Genomic DNA, 19919 nt, shown 5'->3' with positions numbered 1-19919 from the left:
TAACTTTCTTCTCTACATATTTTCTTAGCGATTGATTTCTTTTCTCATGATGAAAGATGCGGTCAAAGTTTTGTTTTTGCTTTGGCTAACGAAAAGTTAAAAATTTTCAAATTAGGGTTGCCTTCAACAAAGACAGAGCCATTCAGTGAATTCTGTCACTTGTGTCTCTGTAGTTGAAAATCACTGACATTTATCAGCTGCAGAAAAAACATGATAGACACTCCTCTTTTAGCAATTGTGGAATATAATACATGTATATGCAAATTTGCAGAGATCACAAGACTTACCTGGTTCTCAGGAAAGTGTAGAAGCCATTCATAGCAGAGAAGCTGGCGCCCTAGTGTGAATGATGGACTGTTTGCATAAATTAGCAGTCTCCTTAGCAACAGCTCTTCATCCACATCACTGAAGAGTTCACTGGTAAATCGGGCCTAATAAAAAGATCACACAGAGAACTGACACAAAGATCCCAAGATAAGTATCTCCTGAACAACACAGCTTTGTGCAATATCAACATAGACACTCCATCCTAGGATTCATAACACATGACCTTCAAGAAACTATAAACCACATAAAATTCATTCTCTACCTCCCCATAATCTACCAACATGTACATGTACATTTTATCTTCAACATCAAAAAGTGATGTCTTTCTCATCAGTATCTCCATGGATACAGTTTTTATCATTGTCGATAATTCAACAACCTTGCTATTCTCTAGTCTTACCTTCAAAAGAAATACCAGGTGAAATAGAGGGAAGTCAATGGTGGTCACACAATGGATAAACTGACTCTTAAAAGTCTGAAGAGGAGAAAAAAACAACAAGACTCACTGTCAGAAGGGCTGTGCTGGTACATGAGATTCATCATAACTTTGACAATAATTATGAAATATCTTTCCATGAATGAAATACTCCGTGGAGATAATAAGTGTCATACTTTCACCCTGACTTAATTTTTTTTGGTCAAACTTTACCAAAAAGAAGTCATCGTTGATGACACAGTCCCCACTTGTTAATGGGTACTTTGATTACAGGTCCTCAGAGAGGATAGAGTCCTCTTCATTAGGCCTGTGATAAAAATACTTTTGAATAAATTCGCTTGATACATGTCTGAGTTGTAGTTCAGGACATGAAAAAATCGTAATTAAATGGCCACACGGTGGCCATATTGGATCGTATCACAAAACAAATTAATGTGCATATGTATGACATAGGTCAATGTCCTTGTAGCAAATTTGATTAAAATTGGTTGAGATATGCCTGAGTTATGGCTTGTACATGAAAAAATCATAACAAAATGGCCGCACAGCAGCCATATTGGATCGTATCACAAAACAAATCAATGTGCATATGTATGACATAGGTCAATGTCCTTGTAGCAAATTTGATTAAAATTGGTTGAGATATGCCTGAGTTATGGCTTGTACATGAAAAAATCATAACAAAATGGCCGCACAGCAGCCATATTGGATCGTATCACAAAACAAATTAATGTGCATATGTATGACATTAGTCAATCTCCTTGTACCAACTTTGAATAAATTCGCTTGATACATGTCTGAGTTATGGTTCTGGACATGAAAAAATGTAATAAAATGGCCACACGGCGGCCATATTGGATTGTATCACAAAACAAATCAATGTGCATGTGCATGACATAGGTCAATGTCCTTGTACCAACTTTGAATAAAATCTGTTGAAACATGCCTGAGTAATGGCTCTATACATGAAAAAATCGTAACAAAATGGCCGCACGGCAGCCATATTGGATCGTATCACAAAAAATATTGACGTGCATATCTATGACATTGGTCAATGTCCTTGTACCAACTTTGAATAAAATAAGTTGAAACATGCCTGAGGTATGGCTCTGTACATGAAAAAATCGTAATAAAATGGCCGCCTGGCAGCCATATTGGATCGTATCACAAAACAAATCGACGTGCATCTGTATGACATATAAAGTAATCCTTGTACCAAGTTTGAATGAAATCGCTCCAGGCATCTCTGAGATATCTGCGTGAGCGGACGGACGGACGCACACACGCACGGACACACGCACGGACGCACACACGCACAACGCACGGACATGACCAAACCTATAAGTCCCCCCAGACGGTGTCCGTGGGGACTAAAAAGCAAGAGGGCTGTACCAAGTTATGCTGATGGAAGGGTTAACCCCCAAGTTTATCAAACTACTTCACATTACAGAACATGATTTCAGGATATGTTAAGATGGAAAAGAGTTCAATGAAGGCAATGTGGTCACCGCCTGCACAGCAAGTTTGTTGTGACACGCTTCCCACTTGGGCAGTCTGACCCTCTCTTCCTTTTCCATGACAGAAATGGGAAGGGCAGATCAACATGAAGGTTGCTACATTCAGAAGAATTCCCCCAATGATTCCCTCAATGATTCACTCAGAATGATATCAAATGCAAACATATGCAGATGACATGCAGAGTACACACTCACCGCAGGTGAAAGGTCATCCACATGAGAGACGCACTCCATCAGCTGTAGCATCACTGAGAACAGAGCTGAAGACGTCATCAGGGATGAATATTCCATGACAAATGATATGGCTTTCTTCAGTTCTCTTGAATCAATGTGAGAGGCTAACTTTCCGTGTGACGACTTGCTCTGTCGTAAAAGGTGACAGAAGCATTGTTTTGGATTAGACATTTGTTGATTTTTAAAGGGACAAAGTTGGCCATTTTTCATGAATTTTGTTTGATATAAGATACCACTTATATTGTTTGACATGTTGAAAGATGGAATGAATGGGTGACCATGCATATATTCTAACACGGTTTTAGACAAGATATGAAACCATTGCAAAATGAATTAATGGTCATGACCATTATTAATTCATTTTCACCATGGTTTCATTTAATACGTCTAAAACCGGGTTCGAATATATGCATGGTCACCCATTCATTCAGTCTCTTTCAACATGTCAAACAATATATAAGTAGTATCTCGTATCAAACAAAATTCATGAAAAATGGCCAACTTTGTCCCTTTAAAAACTGCAGAACATTACAGTTCTGAGTCTGAGCAGGGAGAAGTACATCAAAGCAGCTGACAATAAATCTTTGCATCATTGTAAGAAGGTTAACTGAAAGTTAACTGAACGTTAAAAAAGTATATTTTTATTAAATTTTCCGTCACAAAAATGAAATAATATACGATTACAATTTAACTGCATAGATGTACCTACAAGTATACCGATTCGCATGTACAGGTGTTATCAGCACAATAATGTTTACGTTTACCTTGATCTTTTCCATCAAACTGAACATCTCAGGTGTGAAGTTCTCTGGTAAAGTCAGCGGCTGCAATTGAAACATTTGACAAAAGAGGTTGAGCTATCCAGTGAGTAGGTAAACATTTCAGGACATCATATATCAAAATAAACACATGTACTGACATCTTCTAAATACGAACAAGAACTACCGGTACAAGGAAACAATCCAAACGTTGATGGGTATCACCAGCAAATACACTGTACATGTACGGATATAGAATACATGCAATCCTCATCAATGCCACGCAGAGCTGATATAACAGTTTCTACTTTCATGGAACTGTCAGTATGCCCACTGTTCTACACTTACGCTACAATGACTAAGACCTTTCATTCTGATCACAAGCAAACTTTACATTCTTACATCTACTTACATGATGCAAACAATTTTACAGAAATTCCAATACAGACTCAAAGTGCAAACTAATGTTATGGGTCACCAGGTACAGTGTATATCAGTATTATTCTTCATGTATAATGCACCTTTGGGACAGACAGTCAGACTCTCAAATTTGTACAGTTCTTTTCTGATCTACCAACAGAGGGGCTTGTTTTAAAGCTTATGGAGTAAGAAAAAATGTTATCCTCTTAGTTTTCCAAAAAATGAAAACTGCTTATTTTTCCCCATGGAGTTAACACACGGATGGTGGCCATTTTGAATTGCGAATATCAGTAGATATCAGGTCATCTGTTTCTCTAATACCACACTTTGCACAGTGACCCCTGATTTTTATTCATGATTTGGTAAGAGAATGGACGAAAGTTTAATGAGGAAAGTTTGAGTGAAAGTTTAAGTCTTTCACTTTGAAGGCACTTGCTACGTTAATCAAGTATTCATGGTTTCAGTTTAAATCAGTTGTTGATTATATACAGTACATCAAAATTTTGGAATATAAATATTTGTATACAGCCTCGTGTATCTACAATACACTATGACTGTTGTATGAATATCACACATTTTTTATGACAACTGCAGGGGTTCAAGACAGCAGAAATGGGGTAGCATTGTTATACGAGCAGAGAATAGGTTATTGTTATATACTTTGAGAGGTTCTTTTCTGTTGCACAGCAGGTCAGTCAGCTCATTGGCTGGTACTTCATCACCACTCCTCACCAGAGTGTCAATGGTATTCTTCAACACAGTCACAAACAGTAACTGAAAAGCGACAGAGAAGGTACAAAAAAATCATACATATTGTAGAATGTCACTGTTACAAGTATTGTATGGACACAGATAATATCATACCAGTACATTATGTGAGGGATATACACGTAAGCTCCACATATAAAAATACTCACTTCATTTTTCCTGAATATTGCAACATATTTAGTTTTTTTGCTACAAAACGCCAAAAATAGAACATTTTGCACTGCATTTTTAGTACTCAACCAGTCGACAGGTTTTCTTGTTTTACTTTCAAAGTGAATGTATCTGTTAGAAAAAATACATCTAATCAATGTATTGTTTGTTTCTATGCGTTTGCTTAAGTGAACAAGTGTCTTCCACGTTATAATCTGGTATTCTGATCAAAGAAAGTCACTTTGTTTTAAAAACACAGTTAAATTTCACCAAAGTCGCTATTTAATGCAATGTATTTATTCTCACCACATAACTCTGTCCAATACAGGTATTTTCCAGCTGGCTCATGGCAAACAGATGTTCCAGTTTCCGAATGAGTATACCCTATTAAAAATTACACGAGATATGTACATGTACATGTAGCTGGTGTACACAATAAGATTCATAAAATTTCAAGAAAAAACCTACTTTATCTTTCGATATAGCATAACTCTGCACAGCATTATCTTACTACTTACATGAACTCTACTATGAATGATAATGCATCCACTGCCCCAAGTTTCCATGTACATTAACATGGGATTTGTAGTGTAGGGGAGGGCATGCCTCATATGCATTTAAGTTTTAGACTTAAATGAAATTGTTCCTCTGACAAACTGATTACATGGTACAGAATGCCGTGAAACACAACATATTATTCAATTTATGTGAAGATATGAATGTATGTAGCCATAAAGATAAAGCGTTAGTGTGTAAAATACCTTCATTACCAGTGTAACAAAAAATATCACCAATTATAACAAAAGACAGACAGTTCATGCTTTAATACTGTACAAAATTACTTTCAGAAGAAAACTGACTTCAGTTAGTTTGCTCTACTGAGTTCAAGTTACATGTATGGTACATTTGTGGTACTGTTTTATGACAAATACTCAATTTTTCAAATTACTAATTCTCCATCTTTATCAGATTACTTGCTGACATATCATTCCAACTCATCAGCTAATTGGTTTGAATTTGTCTAAAGTAGTGTGAACAAGACATTGACAACTCACAGGGTGATTGATTTCAATTTCTCTGAGACATTCACACGCTGTTCGTCTGAGCTGTTTGCTGATAGCATCATTTATCTTGGAGATCACACTCAGCAGCAAATCCACAAACTCTATAAAAATTTTTGGCTGATGCTCCTGGGAGAGAGAATAGAGAACATGGTCCATTAACAGTAGTCTATTAGGACAGTGTTTTACTGTTTAAGTGATGGCATAGGACCATCTCAAATTGTCACATAAGTTCAACAAACAGCATTAAAGGGACAATACTGACGACTTATGAACATAATTTGTTTTGTTTTGTTTTGTTTGAGAAGAGAAAGACATTTTCCTAGCCTCTTTCAAAAGTACATGTACATGTTAGTTGAAATAAAATGTTTTAGCCTTGCAAACACAACTTTTGGAATACATACATGTATGCAATGTTACCATTCACATTTTAAATCTATTCCAGACAAAATTCAATTGCATGGGAAGAGGAGGTTTAATCAATTTGATGAAAGTTCTGCCAACAGTTGAGAACAAATACATAAATATTTGTATGCATGAAGTACCGGTGCACATCTTTGTCAGTATTGCCACATGCATGATGTTGTTCTAGCACTTTGATTCTCTTACCAGAGGTCATGCTAGGATTTGTTCTCTTGCTTCCAAAAGTTTCCTCACACTGATATGGAACTCTCACATTGATATGGTACTACGCTTGTGGAAAACATTGCTAATTAAAGCCATCAAGCTTTGAGTTCATCTGCTTTGTTGAAATTAGCACATGGAGATAGCTCCATCCATGGTAAGACAATCTAACAATTTACTTTTAAAGGTGGTCAAAAATTACAAATACAAGAACTATCAAATATTAACAGTGATATGCCTGGATAATTGTAAACTTAAACCAGTAAAAACTTACCAGTTGGTCATGTTGAATCAGTATTGTTGTCACAGTTACCAGGATTTGGCATCTGTACATGGAGGCAACCTCTGATTCGGCCTGACTGTAAATGTTTCTGAGAGAACCAATCGTTTGTTCAATGCTGAAAAATTCAAGCAGAGGAATCTGATTGTGGTTCATTACATTCAGTTTATAGTTGTGCTGTGGCATTATAAAGATCTGATTAATTGAAAATTGCTGATCAATTCTCGTCATTTTTGAATGTACTAGATTAAGCCACAAAATAAAATGAAAAGGATCCTGGAGTTGAATCAATTGTGGTTATGCTAGTAGCATATCAATAACAAGATTGAAGAGCATTCATTAGCATTGCATGTGAGAGAGCAGAGAACTTTGGTAGCCAACAATGACACAGAAGTGATAGCAATGATTCATTTGTGGCTACAAGTCAAGGATTTTGCGAATTTTACATTTTTACATTCTAATCATACATTAGGGAGCCGTCATTATTTACGGCCTGGAGGGGGGGGGGGGGGGTCGGAGGAATTGCTTTCGAAACTCCAAAATTTCGAGTAACCCCCCTGCCAACCATGATGTGTTTGAGTAACCCCCCCCTCCCTACTACAGAAATTTTGAGTGACCCCCCCCCCCCCAAAAAACAAATTGGGAAAGTTAAATATCTATAAAGTACCAGATATGAACTGAAAATGCTCACGTGTTTCATTATATATTGCATTTATGTGCAAGTTTGAACCTTTGCTACATGCTTTGCTACATTTAAAGTGTTATGATCAACACAATGAATTTCACCACAGATCAATTCTAAAGGTCATTAAGTATTCAAATATGTAATTAGCTGAAATAAAAATAATTAATTTCTTTGAGTACTGTCATTGTATCACAATATAGCATGTGTAATTACCTTTGGTCAAGTCCTTCAAGCTCTATATGCCAAACCGTGAAAGCTTGTTAGCTATTTATGCAAATTATGAATTACTGACATGAAAATGCAAAATGACTTTCAATACTGTTATAACCTGGTATAATGATCAATGTACACAGCATGTTTCGTCCAATTTTATCAAGTAAATGCCAGTATAGATCCCTAATTTGGAAGGTTCATTAAATATGCATATTGGGAATTGGCTGAAAAAAATGTCAAATGACTTTCAATAATCTTGTATCATAGTATCTTTAATGTACATAGCAAGTTTTGCCAACTTTGGTCAAGTCAAAACAGATAAATATCGCTAATAAATGCGGGATATCGGACCGCAGGCGGGCGAAGATTGCATTATAAGCGCGCCAACCCAAACTCACTGCATGGACATCACATTTACGAAATCGAAGTCCAAAGTCAACTACGTCATTGTTAGAATAAGAGAGGTTTTCCATCACACGGGAGCATACCACCACAAATTTTGCACAGATGGCGTTGCACTGGCATTGAAAAAGGGTGCATGGGAGTATGGGAACGCGGGCAGTTTCCCTCGCTATGGGTAGGAAATGCTTGAGCAAGACACACTTCCGGGTTCGCAAAAAAACGAGGATCCCATTTACGGGGCGCTCAAATATAACTATTTGCTGTGATACATAGCAGAGGCGTATATGTTTGTGATGCTGAGAATAACATCAGTAAATAAATGACGGGTTTTAAAAGTTGACGTTTTTTGCGATGAAACAGACTTCTGAAGGTAGCTCGCTTGGGGAACACGTCATCCCGGCCGCTGTCCGCTTTGACCCCAGTAATTCACACTGGTTTTGGTCGGCCCCAGGTACCCAAGTCACTTCGACCCCGTCACACTTTTGCCTACATGTCCACGGAGACGATTCAACATGTTCCACAACAAAGCCAAGACAAAAATTGAAAATATCAATAAAATGGCTTCACAAAGGCTGAAATACACGATACTCGATGAAGTATGAAGTTTATGAAATGAAATCAAAATTGACAACACAAGTGTTTGTCTCGGGTAATACCACTTGAAGTAGAACAATTCTACAGACTGTTTTTTCCATACAGTGCAGTATTTGTCAGTGACAAATTAATCTTTGCAATACATTTTTTTGCGATGAGCTGGAAATTTGATTAATATCGAGTTAATGTACATAAATATTCCGTTATTTACTGGGACACGTTTATTTTCTCGATCCGCTATCTGCGGACTACGTGCTGAAGTACATTGACTGTTCATGTCAACGATCGTTTCTCCCTCTGCAGAGTTTCTGTATCCCGTTCAACAACGCTGTACCTCGATCACACGATAGTGACGCTATGTAGCTGTGCAGTATTGAAACTTATCATAAAATGGCCACCTCGTCTAACAGTAACACGTATTGTCGGGATTATCGTACGGAAAAAGACTGCCAAAGTAAGACTTATGAATCTTCATCAGAATTGAACACATCATGATTGTACACGAGTATCAACCGTGAATGCACGTTGAGCTCGGCAGTTACACAAGCATGGTACGCTACATGCATAGCCCTACGAGTATGGCGACTGTGTCCGGCTTTGGCTACGCCGCCTACCGAGGTGGGAGGCGGCGTAGCCAAAGCCGGACACTCTCGTCATACTCGTAGGGCTAGCTACATGCACTGCCGCGATGCCGATCGTATGCATTCCAAGGCCTATCCCGGAATTTGTTTCACAAACAACCTCAAAGGAGAGCAAACATACTTCTATGGACAATGACGAACACGTTTCTTGGCGAAGCAAAATCAAAACAGTGCAGAAGTACATGAAGTAGGTCATGGCCTTGGACTCTGTGCACGAACCTGATTGGACACTTCAATACCTTTGACCCAAAGTTATTATTCATCAGCACTTCCATGCCATGAGGCAAGGTAGAGAACGTATGTACTCATTTCTGGTGATCGAGCAGCGAGGGAAACAATCAATTACCAAGGATAAAGCTAATTTGCTAAACGATATTTTATCTTGAATAGTGAGTTGAATGAGTAATAAAATATCATATTTTTAATGTTCAATACGAGGTTGAAACACGGAGGGACCGTGGTTGAAACCAGAGCTATCCAGCTGTTAGCCCTGCGTACGATGCTGTGTGTTCCGCTACAGCTAATAGCCCCGCTCACCACAGCCCTGCAAAGACCCGTACGTAGAGTTGGTGACTTCAAATCCATTTTTGGACTTGACGTAAAAAGCCAAATTACTGCCGAAATTCAGCGTTCTTGGGCCCAAGTCGTATCCCTGCCTACCTCAGCTACTCGATCGCTTCCAAAAATGCCAGTCTTTTATTCTTTTTTCGTAAATAACCGTCAATGTCGGCAAATCTCTCGCTAGCCCTGCGTACGTACGCAGTGTACGCTGTGTGTTAGGAACGCACACAGGAAATGCACAGCGTACAGGGCGTACGTACGCAGGGCTAGCGAGAGAGTTGCCGACATCGACGGTTATTTACGAAAAAAGAATAAAAGACTGGCATTTTTGGAAGCGATCGAGTAGCTGAGGTAGGCAGGGATACGACTTGGCCCAAGAACGCTGAATTTCGGCAGTAATTTGGCTTTTTACGTCAAGTCCAAAAATGGATTTGAAGTCACCAACTCTACGTACGGGTCTTTGCAGGGCTGTGGTGAGCGGGGCTATTAGCTGTAGCGGAACACACAGCATCGTACGCAGGGCTATCCAGCTGTAGCCAACCTGGACAAGCACGTTTCACAGCGCCCTCAAACAGTCGATTGTTTTCACTTGTCATACGCGGCGTAACAGAAAAATTAAAACTTTCATAACTTCATTAATATCCAAGCCACGCCCACCAAAACCTTTTCAGTTCTAGCCATTTGAATTCTGAAGATGTCTACCAAATTTGACTGAAATACGTTCAGCCGTTTTTGAGAAAATGGACCAACAGACAGACAGACACACAGACAGACAGACATCGCTGCGACATATGCTCACGTGTTCACACGTGAGCAAAAAATTGATTGCTGCTGCGACAGGCCCTGTAGAGACCCTGATAAAACCCTGTGGTACAGGTCTGTGTCGGAAAAAGGTTCTATTGCTGTGACAGGGGCTGATGTACAGGTCTGTAGGATTTGTTTACAGGAGGAGGAACAATGTGGAGCGAAAGCACCACAAGCGACCGCAAAAGCGGTCGGGAGGGGGGGAGGTCAGGAGGGGGTGTCCCCCCTCCTGCCATTGGAGCTTTTGAAAATAGAGATTAAAATGGTGTTATTTGGTGGCACTTGGGGAGTATTTTTTTCAGATTTTTTCATATAAAAAACTCAAAGGAACAGAAATCTGAGACAGTATTCCAAAACTTATATTCCAGTTCACTGATTTCAATTACATTTTTTGAAAACGAAAAAATAGCGACATACATACATTTATTCACATTTATTTTTTATTATTATTTTCCTGCAATAAAAGATGGGTTTGTTGTCAAGGCATTCCACTGGTTTTAAACTTTATAGAATCAGAATTAGCTTGCTTTACACATTTTCCCCATCGGTAACCTATACAATGTAGAATATAGAAAGCAGACGTTTCTCATTAATGATCAGGCAGGTATATCAATCTTTAATCAGGAAATACTGAAAAATGTACTCAGTACTAGCCTCTAACATAAGGCTTGCCATGTCGAATAGCTGATCATTCTCGTCTGAAGATCACAATAACGTGAAACACATAGTGTAATGAGATTTTGTTTCTACTTGAAACCACCTGTATTATGATATATATATATATATATATATATATATATATATATATATATATATATATATATATATATATATATATTATGTGTGTGTGTGTACACAAATACCGGGTATGAATATACATATCTTTACTATTATATATATATATATATATATATATATATATATATATATATATATATATATATATATATATATATATATATATATATATATATATATATATATATATATATATATATATATATTATGTGTGTGTGTGTGTACACAAATACCGGGTATGAATATACATATCTTTACTATTATTGTTGTATTAATTCGTAACTCCACTAAATGCTTCAGTACATACCAACAAAATTGAGTAGCCCCCCTTTCTTGTTCTCCACTTTTGAGCAACCCCCCTTGTAGCTTTCGATTTTTTGAGTGACCCCCCTCAGATTCCTCTGACCCCCCCAGGCCATAAATAATGACGGCTCCCTTAAATACATTTGACACAATGTATGTTTCTAACATGTTTTACATGTTTATAATGTCTACCGGTATATGAAATAAATTGATGATTGGGACTTTATCATAAGAGCGATTATGGCTAGGGTTAGGGTTAAATTGTATTAATGAACAAAATGTATTTCATGCAAGCCCCTCCAGTCCTGGCCCTGATCTTAAAATGTATTTTCTGCATAGCTTAACTGGAAAAAATGTACATATTAAATGTAAAAAATGTATTTCGTGCAAGTTCCTCAAGATCAGATCTAAAAATGTATTTCACGCAGACCTCAAATTTTGAAAAATGGATTAACTGTAAAGCCCTCCAGGCTTAAATGTAAAAAATGTTAAAAGGGGAACTTTTGGCTTTAGCTCAAATAATTAGATATTAATTTCATTTCATGTCTCCATCTTGAGCTTGAAACAGCCACTTGTAGCTAACTGGAGACAAGTCCCTTTATGTGTACTACTCTGGCTCTGTCTGTGTATGAAAGTTGTATGCTACCAAATAATTAATGGCAAACACTGCCATCTTGTAACAGAAAGTTACTTATAACTCACTTAAGATTGGGCTCTGTAAGAGTCTACATAAATTTTACCTTCAACATGTGTTTACACCACTATTATACCAGTATGGACTTTTCTATTGGTGGCAGTAGTACCAGTAACATTAAATCAAATAGTTACAAAACGGTCAATGTGACTTTGGTATAGGTGAATGGGTAATGGTATGTCAATGGCATTCTGAGTATAGCAGGAAGTAAACTTTGCATTGTATTAGTATCAGTTTAAAGATAAATTAATCCAATGGGTTGAACTTTTCAATATATAAATGAATTAAATGTAATTGCTATAATACTGTATATGCTCTACATACATTCAGTGTTTCATACCTTGTGTTATTGGTGAGTAAAATGTGAGACTTTTCTTGCACAAGTCCAAGCAATCGAAGCTTAACAACTTCACTGATGTTTTCCGAAAATAGTGCCTGTAAAGAGATGCTATTGATGATTAACAAGGGCAGTCACACTTACCAACCACCTGAGTTTATAAATGTGATATTGTGTTCAATACGATCTAGACTCTAATTCTATTTTTCTGTATTAACTGTAAGCTTTGCAAGACATAACATCAGGCCCTATGTAACATATAAAAAATTTCTTGGTGACAGGGGCCTCACCATACCACAGTCTGTATCACACACCACAAGCAATGTAGTCGGGAAACATTACGAGTGTGTGATACAGTAAGTACCCCAAGACAGTCCTACCAATTACTGCCCAATCACTGCCTGTCAAGAAACAAATCATTTTCAATGACATATATAGTCCCCGTCAAATATAAATTTTGTCAATGTACTGCAGTGAAAATGTGGAAATGCGTTTGTAAATGCACTTTCAAGTCACAAGTCCAGTAGTGGGTGATAGTCCCAAGTGTGTATACACACTTTGCCAGGATACAAGCGTTGAAATATGCTGAAACAGCCTTGTACTCATTTGAGTAAATGATATTGGAACATGGGAAGAAAAGTGGCTATGCAGGGTGCTTCACATATAATTTAGCAGGATTATTTGGATAGGAAGGGTTTTCGGTGAGACTAGTGGAATTGAAGTTGTATAAACTGGGGATCGAAAATAACCTTTTCTAGCAAATTTAATACAGATAAATACAATGCATATTATATATATGACTATGTTACACTAATAAGATGTTCAATGTTACTATGGGTCCTCAGAAACAAAAATCCCCAAAACATTCATAATAAAATACAAAATTTAAAAGTATCCCAACAAAAGTAACTCATTTGCATAGGAATGTGAAAAGTTAGTGTAGTTTTTAGTCTTCAGTAGACTAGTGATAAATCGGTACGACCAAATGCAGTAAATACGTGGGATTTCACATCAACACGCCTCGCCCAGTGCGATGCGCTTATTTGGAACGCTACAGCGCCATCGGCATCGCAGCTCTACTGGTGGACGAGGTCGCAAAAACCAAAACTCACCGAACGCCTCACCGTAGAGCTACAAATTTGCAGCTAGAGTCGGACCAGTGCCCACATTGGTGATCTCTGCCCATATTGGAACTGCAGGGTGTAACCTACTGGTTCAAAAAGCAACGTAGAGTCTTTACTAAAGACTTCCATTTTGGGTGATTTCCGTACAGGAAAACATCCGCATCTTGCAATGCAGATGTGCAGCAACAAAGTCCCATGTGCACACCATGCTGGGCCGCTGAGTGAAAATTTTATAAGCCTACACTCAAACTCTTGTCGACATGCACGGGCTCCGAAGTTACATTTTTACTCGACCACAGTCCCTAAATGCACACTAGGCCACTAGTGTAAGCATGGAGGTACCATACTGTAAGTAACTGGAAACTCCAGTCCGCGACTAGCTTCAGTACAGTAGCTCGAGGTTTTGCCTGGGTATTTGGGTCGGACGGCAAAACCAGATTTTGCCGTCCGACCCCAATACCCGGGCAAAGCATGCGACATGTCTAGCTAGCCCCACGACTATGGCGAGAGTGTCCGGCTTTGGCTACGCCGCCTCCCACCGAGGCGGCGTAGCCAAAGCCGGACACTCTCGCCATAATCGTAGGGCTATACGTGTACTGTATGTGCATGTTGTGCAATGGAACACGATTAGATATAGCTGCAGTACAGTAGCTCGAGGTTTTGCCTGGGTATTTGGGTCGGACGGCAAAACCAGAGCTACAGATCCAACCATCCAGAGAGAGTGCAGCTGCAGGTACGTGCCGAACGTCTGGACGTTCGGCGCGCCTTGCAAAGTTATTCGGCGAATCCGCCGTTCTTCTCCTTACCGGTTTACCTTCTAATACTATTTTGCACCTACCCGCTCAAGGATGTCTCGCTATTTATCCAAAGTACTGCCGTTCGGCAGGTTTTTGTGTGCCGATCGCGGGTTACTCACTGAATGGGACGCCATGTTTGAAAGGGATGACGTCACAGTCTCGCACATCCACGTTCCTATCCTATTAGCATAACAATGCACACATTTACGTTGTACGTGTACGCTGCAGCGCTGCGCTGGTTCTTTCAGTTTTCATAACTACTGACCGGCCGAACTCCGAAATGAAGACGATTGATATTATATGATAATTTTTTATGAACAAAATTACAGAGAAATGTTATAATGTGTAAATACGTACGTGCATGTTATTCATGAAAGTGATTGTAAATGATTATTGATCACGCTATTAAAGCCACAATACAAACGACAGCATCGACGAAACAGCAAAAGCAGACGGAAAACGAAAAGCAAACAAGGTTTTCACAAAAGTGAGGGAAGCTGCCAAGAACAAGGTAAGCTACTTTTCAAAGGCAAAAATAAAGTCATCTGTTGTTTCCTAAGTGGTGTTGTGTGTGATATTTCTTATCGATGTCCGAGGAGGCAAGAACGAAACCCTCCGACAACCTTTGTGTGCGATAAAGAAATCGAAATTGTCTCTAAGTGTACCCACCTTTGGTTGAATACTTTCTAAAAAATTTAAATGGGATTTAAACACTGATGCTATCTTGAAGGAAGGGCGACAGCGATTTATTTTTAAGGAAACTGCTTTCCTTCATGTTTGATAGATAAATCTTATCCATTACAGTGAAAGCGTTGTTTCATTCTCGCTCATCTGGTGGCTTCATCTGACAATCAAAGACATATTAACTTCACAGAATTTTATCACTTACCTTAAAATTAGAATATCAAGGGAAGTCTGTCACTTTATGATCAGCTAGTACTTAGGAAAAGCCCGATCAATGTTAACTGTAGTAATAATATTCTGTCATATTCATCATATTCTGTTCGGAGCGACCCTCCGGTCGGCGTTTTACACTCGGGAACCTGCTTGCAGGTTAAACCAGCGCAAGTTTTAAATTAATTTCCTCCATTACTTTGCGGCTTTTAAATGATTTGTAAACTGTTTCATGTGTATGTTTTTGGTCACCGCTCTGTATCTATGTACTTTTTGTATATTTAATATTTTGATGTATTGTGTTTTATTCGCACTTTTTTATTGCCCATGTTTAGGATGAATAAAGCTGTACTGAGTTGAATTGAACTGAATAAAACCAAAACCCGACGGCCTTTTTCCAAGGCCACCACTCATATTAAAAGCGAACTACCGTTGAATAAACCCATTGTCCATCACCGCACACAAGACGACGTAAAGACCACACAAACAGAAAATTTCAACAGAGGAAAAAAACTGAAGTTTCTCAAACGAAGAATGAAAGAAAACCTAAACAACGTATTAAACGACACGGAACACGTAAAAGCTAATGGAAGATTAAACAAAAACAAGAAAAACAAAAAAAACCTTCAATATAGGAAGAGGCATAGCAATTATGAATACGAAAGATTACATTCTAAGAAAATAATAGACCGCTGAAAATTCAAACTACACATGTATTAATGTAAACCACCGCCCTCCATTGAGGGACGGTGTGTAAACCAACGCAGCGCGACTTAAGTACACGATGGATATGGGGACAAAATTATGACGAGGTAACTTAACTTACAGTTTCCCCGATCCCGTAACGAAAATAATACGTTCATACTCTTGTATACAAATAACGGAATGATCGGACACTCTATTATCAAAACGTTCCCAAGTTACTTGTTGTTCCAGTCAAGCATATCAAATCCTGGTATTTTTTTTCTGTATTTTTTTTTTAATTCAACGGACAATACAGTATAAACAAATCTGTGAATGGAACGTGGGCTCACCAGCAGCCTCAACAGAAATAGCTGGCATAAGATTCCGTGAAACGGAGAAAATTATGTTAAATCTCCACTCCGGTCAAATATTCCGATGGAAACGTTTCAGACACGACATTTCCATGGTTTACGCTGGAAAGGGCCATGTACCTTACTTCAAATTCACATTTGAACATTCTATCGACAAAATCTCGTACCTTGACTCAGTGGTCGGAGATATGACCGAGAAAGAAGGCCCGACATTAATTTTCGGTGTATTTTTTTAATGAATTTTGCTTCAGTGTATTTCATTTGTTTAACTTCGTTTTATTGATACGCGGAGTTTTATTTCCCGAAAATTAAGTCCTCGCGTAACTTTCCATTGCACAAAATTAAATGCTTGTCCGCATTTTCCGCAAAAACTGCAACAGCGACCAGGCGAGCATGCATCAATAAAATTGTTATAATTTCAGGCAGCAGTGTGCGATATCGCGTGTGCAGCTATATTTAGTAACAATGAAGTTACATTTATTTCCTTTCTATTATGTACATAAAAGCAACTATGTAAGAGATGCACTACCGAGCCGTCCGGTATTTATTTCGTTTAATTTTTACTTGAGTTTTGTTTAATTTTTATTTTATTTGTTTAGCTTCGTTTTAATTATACACGTACAAAGATTTTTAATTCTCGAACATGAAGTCAATCTGGCGTAACTTTTTTTCATAGCGCAGCAAATATCCGATGGCGTTTTGTTGATATCGCTACAATAATGCTAATAGGATAGGAACGTGGATCTTCATTTCGGAGTTCGGCCGGTCAGTAGTTATGAAAACTGAAAGAACCAGCGCGCGCAGCGCTGCAGCGTACACGTACAACGTAAATGTGTGCATCGTTATGCTAATAGGATAGGAACGTGGATGTGCGAGACTGTGACGTCATCCCTTTCAAACATGGCGTCCCATTCAGTGAGTAACCCGCGATCGGCACACAAAACCTGCCGAACGGCAGTACTTTGGATAAATAGCGAGACATCCTTGAGCGGGTAGGTGCAAAATAGTATTAGAAGGTAAACCGGTAAGGAGAAGAACGGCGGATTCGCCAAATAACTTTGCAAGGCGCGCCGAACGTCCAGACGTTCGGCACCTGCACTCTCTCTGGATGGTTGGATCTGTAGCGCTGGTTTTGCCGTCCGACCCAAATACCCAGGCAAAACCTCGAGCTACTGTACTGCAGCAAGATTAGATAGTGATTAAACTCACCTGTAATAAACTCACCTGTAAGATATCTATTACAAACCCTTCTTCATCTGTGCTTTTATGGTTTAGGAAAGAAGCCGGACTTCTTCTAAAACTCGCGATATCTTCTATCCACTGTAGTTGTTGTTGTGTGGACGCCGCCATGTTGAAAAACACGCCCCCATCGTCTCGTCGACCTAAGGTGACCTTTATGACCCCGTGACGTCTAAATGCCACAGCGGCACTCAGGCCAAGAAAACTAAAAGATTTGTTTCTCACCCTCGCGCTTCAATTCAGACCTGCCACGTCGACCTTTATTTTCTGCTCATGAGGAAATACAATGAAAAAAAAAAAAAAGCAAGAATACGCGAAGATGGTGCATAACACAGTGCTGTATTAAAGGGACATAAGCTGTAACTTGTGGCAAGTTTTTCAGCATTCTGCTTCTGAATCAACTACCGTGTCTGACCCTAATCCGTTTGTCATGCTGAAATTTCGAGTATTCTTTTTGTCAACACAGCTTGTATGTGTGTAGTGATCATTGTTTATTGTTTACAAATGAATTCTAGTCCGGACTTGAATACAATTTTCAACAATAACAAGGCAGTATTGCTGAAGGCAATGAGTACTTGGGCCGTGATAGAGTAATTTTGAGGACAATATATACTACTATTCAAATATGGTCTTGAATTTCCTCCTGTCAATTAGGCATTTGATTAACTGGTTATTAAACGAAGCAATGGCATGACAACGGCAAAATATGTCTAGCAACTTTTGTGGAGTTTGAGGCAGGGGTTCTTTATTTATAGTGAAAATTGCTTAAACTCCTTAAATATTCAAATTACAGCAAATTTCTTTTGTTCTCGATGGTAGATGTCTAATATTTAGATGGGCATATTTAGATTTCTACCCTATAGTTATCCCTATATACCAAAAATCGGACATCCAGCTCTATTGGCTTGCTCAGAATTAGATATGCGCATAATTAATGAGGTACAATATGTGGTGTCATAAGGTGTCCCATCATACCAGATATGAAGGGTGTAGCACTTGTGGTTACTGAGTTGTGGACAAATATATCTATTTGAGGTCAAAGGTCATTGAGGTCACGTGACATTTTGTCAAAATAATTGTATTGCTAAGTTATTCCTATATACCAAAAATCAGACCTCTAGCTCTATTGGCTCGCTCGCTTGAAAACAATCTCATAAACCTGGCCATATGGGCAACTGTGTATGGGCAGCTGGATACTTGACTTCCCGGAGAAGGCGAGCTGTCACGTTCAAGCTCACGATTATTTGTCGATCAAATTTCAGTAAATTTACCTTACCTAGATGAAATTTTGTCTATAGGCTGAAATTTCGCCGAATTTTGACGAAATTGCATCGATTTTTCAGGTTCATATCCGACATTTTTGAGTGCAGACAGAAATAAGCTTTGAGGCAACATGGCTGCGACCCCATGTTGACCCCGGTATCTGCTAAAGTGCGGGTTGCGGGCTGCGGGTTTTTAGAATTATGGCTAGATTTCTAATATATGTAATATGGCATATAGTATATAAGAAATAAAACCTTTAGAATGTGTCTATTATCAATAATGATGATCAGGTCTATCGTACAGTATCCCTTTTCCTGCGAAGTCCATATTTCACCATCAGGTCAAGATGGTTAAAATTAATGAAACACTACTATATGGTGTATTTTAACGTAATACTGTATATTTGAAGGCTGTTGAAAACATCAATGCTGTAAACTTGATTTTTTGGACTAAAGATGCTATAACAGACCAAACCAAATGGGTGAAAATACGTCATGTTTCTGATAAAAATCAAAATCTGCTAAACTAAAAGCGGCGATTCCGAGGACCAATTTATTTATTCCGAGCTGCCTGGCCATTACAAATAATTAGGGATCTGAATCACTTTTCTTTCTTGCCATGGATGTGAGTGAGAAATATACGTAATACCAGACTGACAAAAAAAAAATCGCGCCTCGGAAATGTCGCCACTTATCGCGGAATGAAAATTGTTACATTTCTAGTATCAGGCCATAGGAAGTAAATTCTTTGTAATGCATCCATTCACAATTCGGTTCCAGGGCAACTCATACAGAAAATTAAACAATGCCTAGTTAAATGCAATGCATAAGGAAAGATTTGACTTAAAAAGCGTAGAAGTGATGTGTATTGTAAATGCCGTGTATTTTTCATGAAATCTTTAAAAGAAAAAGACGTACAACAAAGGACTTAGTTTACTTTG

The 19919-nt window shown here is 38.4% G+C and overlaps 1 protein-coding gene across 2 annotated transcripts in view; it reads right to left on the bottom strand.

The window, feature by feature from the left end:
* Nucleotides 1–17873, bottom strand: part of LOC139120484 (AP-5 complex subunit beta-1-like) — a 52249-nt gene extending 34376 nt beyond the window's left edge. The window contains exons 1-10 of one of the 2 annotated variants that reach the window (XM_070684940.1): nucleotides 17702–17873; nucleotides 12611–12705; nucleotides 6570–6693; nucleotides 5666–5800; nucleotides 4917–4994; nucleotides 4353–4466; nucleotides 3279–3338; nucleotides 2476–2643; nucleotides 728–802; nucleotides 288–431 (exon numbers count right to left, since the gene is read on the bottom strand). In XM_070684940.1, the coding sequence (XP_070541041.1) occupies nucleotides 288–431; nucleotides 728–802; nucleotides 2476–2643; nucleotides 3279–3338; nucleotides 4353–4466; nucleotides 4917–4994; nucleotides 5666–5800; nucleotides 6570–6693; nucleotides 12611–12705; nucleotides 17702–17827 (1119 nt within the window). In that variant the 5' untranslated portion in view covers nucleotides 17828–17873. Of the gene's footprint in view, nucleotides 1–287; nucleotides 432–727; nucleotides 803–2475; nucleotides 2644–3278; nucleotides 3339–4352; nucleotides 4467–4916; nucleotides 4995–5665; nucleotides 5801–6569; nucleotides 6694–12610; nucleotides 12706–14569; nucleotides 14679–17701 lie in introns of those variants that run through there. The other variant, XM_070684941.1, reaches the window with a different exon arrangement.
* Nucleotides 17874–19919: the final 2046 nt, after the last annotated feature.

The sequence above is a fragment of the Ptychodera flava genome, chromosome 20, assembly GCF_041260155.1.
Source record: "Ptychodera flava strain L36383 chromosome 20, AS_Pfla_20210202, whole genome shotgun sequence".
Lineage (NCBI taxonomy): Eukaryota > Metazoa > Hemichordata > Enteropneusta > Ptychoderidae > Ptychodera > Ptychodera flava.
The sequence above is the reverse complement of the archived record's forward strand: the minus strand, read 5'-3'. Positions and strand labels throughout refer to the sequence as shown.